This window comes from Oryx dammah, unplaced genomic scaffold (assembly GCF_014754425.2).
Source record: "Oryx dammah isolate SB20612 unplaced genomic scaffold, SCBI_Odam_1.1 HiC_scaffold_27, whole genome shotgun sequence".
NCBI classification, from domain to species: Eukaryota; Metazoa; Chordata; class Mammalia; order Artiodactyla; family Bovidae; genus Oryx; species Oryx dammah.
Genome location: NW_024070211.1, coordinates 109,000,038 through 109,006,037, shown reverse-complemented (window position 1 = coordinate 109,006,037; position 6,000 = coordinate 109,000,038). Strand labels below are relative to the sequence as shown.

The window sequence follows — 6,000 nt, the reverse complement described above, 5'->3', positions numbered from 1 at the left end:
CACTCCAGGGTGAAACAGGCTTTCCTGGAACTGGGATTCTTTATCACACTCCCATGAAGTTCATTTCAAGGTGCTGGTACTAGTAGCTGGGGCATGATATTGCCCAACCCCAGGCCCTCTTATTGATGGGTGGGAGGGAGTATGATTACCATTAAATAAATTTTATTATCTTTAGGAGGGAAGAATTTATTATAGGGGTTTTCTTAGATGATCTCTTTCATGTGGAGTAAGACATTTTGAGCTCTGAATGTCCAAGCCGCTTAGATGTTAAGTTGTTCTCAACCGGGGGTGGTACCACCATTCTCAAGGGTGTTTGGACATGTATGTCACATCACAGGAGATGGGCACTCTTGTCATTCCACTTGTCAGGGGCCAGGGACACTAGACATTTGCTCTTTGCCCAGGGCAGTTGAATAATTTTCCTACCCTACATGCCTATCGCGTTCCTGTCAAGAGTCCCTGGGAAGTGTGATTTTATTTATATTTCAGTGCCGTGCTGATGGACAGTCTGATTGTAGGGCTTAAGGAAAAAGAAGTGGTGTGGAAGAGATGAGGGTAGAGGAGAATGGCTGGTAGCTAGTGTTTAAACAAAATGGGGGAGGAATAGCTCAGTTAGAAAAGGTAGAAATGTAACTTCCCACTTCCCAGAATTGAGAGGCTTCTCTGATAGTGTATCATGTTATTCTGCTGCCTTTTGATCATTGAAAAGACACTTTAAAAATTACTAAATCTTTCAGCAGTCTTTGCAACCTGCTATCTCACAAGGACTGGCTGAATTCCACATGCTGGATGCTCAGACACATCCATTCAGCTTGGAAAAGACAGAACACTAGGAGGCCTTGGGTGGTACCTGTGGAAACTGCTGGCCATCTGCCAGGCATTGAATCAGTTGTGGGGCAACTGGAAGGGCTGCAGGGTGAGCCCCAGGCCTACCGGAGCCTCTCAGTGAACCACCCACTGCCTTGCTCACCAAGCTCTTGCTCTGGGCAAGGTTCTGAGGAACCCGAGGCCTTCTCATGGCCAAATCTGTATCTTCATTCAGATTTGCATCCACCCAGAGAGCCTTTTAGTTTTAATAGTTACTGAAGTGAAAGTGAAAGTGTTCAATTGTGTCCGACTCTTTGTAACCCCGTGGACTGTAGCCCCACCAGGCTCCTGTGTCCATGGAATTCTCCAGGCAAGAATACTGGAGTGGGATGCCATTCTCTTCTCCAGGGTATCTTCCTGACCCAGGGATCAAACCCAGGTCTCCTGCATGGCAGGCAGATTCTTTACAGTCTGAGCCAGCAGGGAAGCCCAATAGAGTTACTTGCAGTAAAGATTTCTTAGTTTTCTCACTCTCAACCCATTTGACCATGTCACTCTGTTCTTGACATTCAAGGCCCTTTCTTCTCCATCACCCAGCGTCGTTGTCCCCCATGTTTGAAGAGGTTCCCGTGCTTGGGCTTTGGAAACCTGCTCATTAGACTTCAACCAAGCTGGGCCTCCTTCAAGTTGTTTGGATCCTATACAAAGCCTGGTCTCTCCGTCATCCACCCAAGTCCTGGTCTTTCACACAGGCCCAGTGCAGTCTTTTCTCCTTCAAGAAGCCTTCTTTCATCACACCATCTTATGGTGTTCATTTTTTCCCTCCGTGAGACCAATTGGTTCTTACTGTCTCTGGTGCTTATTTGGAACCAAATCATCTACTGTCATATGGTACAGCTCTGGGGTCATACTACCTGCTGTGTGAATCCCTGCTTCTCCATCTACCAGTTGTGAGATTTGGTTAAGCCTCAGTTTTCTCATCTATGAAATGGGGCTATTAATACTATCTCATAGTATTATAGCAGTATTATCTCATAGTTGTGAGGATAAGATCATCTATGGGAAACCCATAAAATACTGCTGGCACTTAATAAGTAAATTATGAGTAATTGAAAACTGTCATTTGTTTTGTGGGATGTGAGATGAAGAGTAGAATATAGGTCCTGGGTCTGAATCATTTTCTGCAAAAAATTCATTTTCTGCATCTGTGGGAATTTGACTGATGTCTCTGAGGTGCAAGTTCTCCTACTAAGGAAATAGAACTCTCACTTCATCTATTTCTAAAATAATCTAATGGGTGTGTATAAAGATTTTCATATCATCTATATCATCATTTTTATATCATCAGTACATAGTAGGTACTTAACAAATAGCAGCTATTGTTGTTATATGGTTATATAATTTATAATGCATAAATAACTTTTGTTCCCAATAAATTTATAAACTCTATATAAGAAAGATCATAGCTTATCATTCTTTGTTTCTTTCACAAACCTTAAACAAAGTCTTGCACACACTGGGTATAATTTTTTTTGTGGCTTTTTTGAATCTGACATCATATTCTTTTGGTCTTTTTTTTTAAAAAGAAACTGCATTTAAATAATGTGTGTACATGATCACTCATCAACTGGCTTTGTGGTTTTCCCTCAAAGCCCTTGACTTTTTGAAATATACTTTTTGCTTTGTTTTTCATTGTTAAAAAGACTTTATTACAATATTACTTCAGTTTTATGTTCTGGTTTTTTGGTCGTGAGGCATGTGGAATCTTAACTCCCTGATCAAGAATCAAACCCATACCCCCCTCCACTGGAAGGTGAAGTCTTAACCACTGCACCACCAGGGAAGTTCCTTGAAATATCCTCTTAATACCAATATCGTTTCCCTCTATCAAAACGTCAGGGCTCTGAAGCAATTTGAGGAAGCAGTCAACTCAATTTGTTTGTAAACTGGATTTAAAAAAAAAGTAATTCTGGCCACTTATTTGGCAGCCTGTTCTGAAAACCAGGCAGCTAAAATGCTGCACAGGAAGAGTAGTGTTAATAGGTTGGTTTGCTGTACCTGTCTTGTTTCAGTTCCATCAGTTGTGCTGGCTGTTCCACTAGTTGACATTAGGCAGGGCAAGGTCACCAGACAGTTTGTTACCCTTGGGTGTCACGCTACAGTGTCAAGTTTGGAAATTAGCAAGTGACTTTAAATCTTCCAAAGGGGACAGGCCTTGTTGCTATGGATAAGGTGTGAAAATTGTAGTAAACCATCACCGGTTTATAAACATCACAAATATGTTTGTCTGCACCAAAGGAGTAAAATTAAATACCAAAAAAGTAAAGCAGAAATTATGGGTGAATTGAGGAGTGTATTTGAGTTCAGGGAAGGTAGGATTATTAAAATGCCACATAGTGTTAAATGTTTTTAAAAAGAGCACATGTACCTTCTCAGGTAGACCAAAAGTGTCTGGATAGAACAGCATGTGTTAGAGGATCGAGGAGGAAAATAGGATTTGCCATAGAAATTACCTTACTCTGTTAACTTTGGACAATGTTCCATTGACTACAACTTGCCCTTTTCTTCTAAGAAGAGAATTCATGAGAGGAAAAAGAAACTGTTATAGGGAAAGAGCAAACGAATAAAACATTAATATGGTAATATTTTTCTCTTTCTTTTAAAACTTTTAGATAGTCCTATTTCAGATTAAACCAGGTTTCATTTTTCTTTCTATAAAGATAGTAAGTTTCAATTAAAAGACATTGTTTGCCTTGATGGTTTTATGAATCTTGTGTCTGTAATGATCCCAACAGACTGAATTTTACAAAGAGAAATCCTCATTTCCTGGTAAATATGTGTTTACTGTCTCATGTGCCCAGCACTGTGCTTAGAGGCTGTGAAGGATACAGAAGTGGTGCTCTCAATTCTGTGCTGTGCCCTTTAGGGAAAAACAAACTTCTTTCCTCCTTGAGGCATTATCTGTTACTCTAGTATCTTATCTTAACACATTCTTAGCCCAACACTTAAACCAGGAAACTCTATGGCTATTTATGAAGAAAGGATTACTCCTGTTTTTCTCCAGCTGGGAGCTCTGTAAGGTTAAAAAACAGGTTATTCCTATGTCCACTGTAATTTTTCTTGAAGAGATTGAAACTTTTAAAATTTCCCTGCATTGCTTTTTTTTAAAAAAAACTCTTTTATTGAAGTATATTTGATTTGTAATGTGTTAATTTCTACTGTATAGCAAAGTGATTCAGTTATATATATATATATATACACATTCTTTCTTTTCATATATATTTCATATATACACATTCATATTCTTTTCCATTATGTTTATCACAGTACATATTCCCTTTGTAATATTGATAGAATGGATGACAGTTTTCTAACAATAGTGGAGCATTTGGTTGATACGTTACCACCCAGCAATGATAGAGTACTCATTTGCTTTTCTTGAGAGGTGTTTCCAAATAATAGTCATTTGGGACTTATAACAGACATGGAAGTTGACATTGAAAAGATGAACTTGATGAATTATCATGGATCTGTTGTTATAAGAATTATCTATAAGTTGAGTGAGTTGGGCTTCATGTATTTAGATGATTGAGTATTTGGGAGGTCAAATGTGAAAAATATGAACTAGAAAGGGTTACTTAATTGCAAAACTTCCCCTATCAATTAAAAAATTTTTAATGTGTGATATTAAACAATTGCCTTTTAAGTGCTTAAGAAATTAATCTTGTGTATCTATTTTGTATTTTTTCATGATATGGTTAACTTCATATTTTAGCAAAAACAAAGAACAACCTCAACATTTGACTTGTAATAAAAGTTGCTTAAATGAAAAGAGAAAAAAGGTTGATTAAGAAATAACTGTATATATATATATATGTGTGTGTGTGTGTTTAAAACAGGCAGTACTGAGAATTTGCTTCAGTATGCTCAGTTTCTAAGTGTATGATTTTTCTAGCAATAGGAAACTCTTTGTAAATCGACTGACCTTTAGACAGCTACACTTTTTCAACCAGAAATTATTAGATACTAAGGGAAACAAATGTACTGAATTTACAAATGTATTATGTTGGATTACTAACAATAGACCTAATTGATAAAAGTGATTTAATATATGTTGTGTTAATAGCTAAACCTCCAAAGCCTCTAATCTCTCATGGAAATATTGCTTTGTAGAACAAAATCCAATGAGAAGTTCTGGGATTCCAGAGTGAATTTGTACATTCCTTAGGGGCATTTTTGCAAGGGAGGTTGTTGTGTTTTAAAGGTAGTTGATAAGAGACCTGCACCACCAACCCCAGACCTGCACCACCAACCACCATCATGCATTAGTCTATAGAAGGTATTTGGGTGTACGTATTCCTGTACCACTCGGTACCACCATTTAGTCAAGGAAAGTTTCTGACCATTTGCAGCATACATTATAAATCAGGATGTCACTACCAGACAATCAGATTTGAACATTCCATGAACAAAGTAGCCTATATCCCCTACGAATAGATCACTTAACTATGTTTATGTCATGCTGTTGATATGCCTGCCTTTACACAAGACAGGATAGCACGTTGCTTATTTATTTTGGGAGTAGGTAATTGATCTGTATATTTACTTAATTTCAGGTTAGTTAGTCAAACACTGAAATGGATAATTTAGCATGATTGCTTAAATAGCTGGGGAAAGTATAATTATTCTTCCAACCCCCCAAATTATTCCTCTACCACCATGGGCTTGTGAAAGAATAATTTTGAGTCTTCTCCAAGTTGGGCTGATGTTGGCTGCTCTCTTAAAAAAAACACGATAATGATACAGCACATAATGTATGGGGAGGTCGCTGGTCAGGTATTTAGGAAAACTCTGAGGACCTCCAACTGCCAGATCAGTCCCCCAGGGAGAAGTAGGAAAACTGCAGGATATACTGGTTGAGTTTAATGAATTTAAGTTGTATTCTCTTGCTGGTATCACTAGGGGTATCACTGCCACTTGGAAATGTGGCAACTTTGATGCCAACTTTATGTACTCGAGATTGGCTGCAGAGATTTTTTTTTTTTTTTTTTGGCCTTTGTTTATTGCCGGAGAAGAGCTGTACCTGACTTCTTACAAATAAGTTACAAACAAAAAGCCAAGGTGTTGGTCTGTATCTAAGAACAAAGAACCATAAATTGCTGTACATGATTTAGTAATAAAAAGGGACTTAAA

At 38.0% G+C, this 6,000-nt stretch overlaps 1 protein-coding gene across 1 annotated transcript in view; it reads left to right on the top strand.

Moving 5' to 3' along the window:
- Positions 1-4,291: 4,291 nt before the first annotated feature.
- The window catches only part of LRP2 (LDL receptor related protein 2), a 151,015-nt gene continuing 149,306 nt past the window's right edge, over positions 4,292-6,000 (top strand). The window contains exon 1 of the mRNA XM_040227939.1: positions 4,292-4,367. Within this exon, the coding sequence (XP_040083873.1) occupies positions 4,292-4,367 (76 nt within the window). The remainder of the gene's footprint in view (positions 4,368-6,000) is intronic.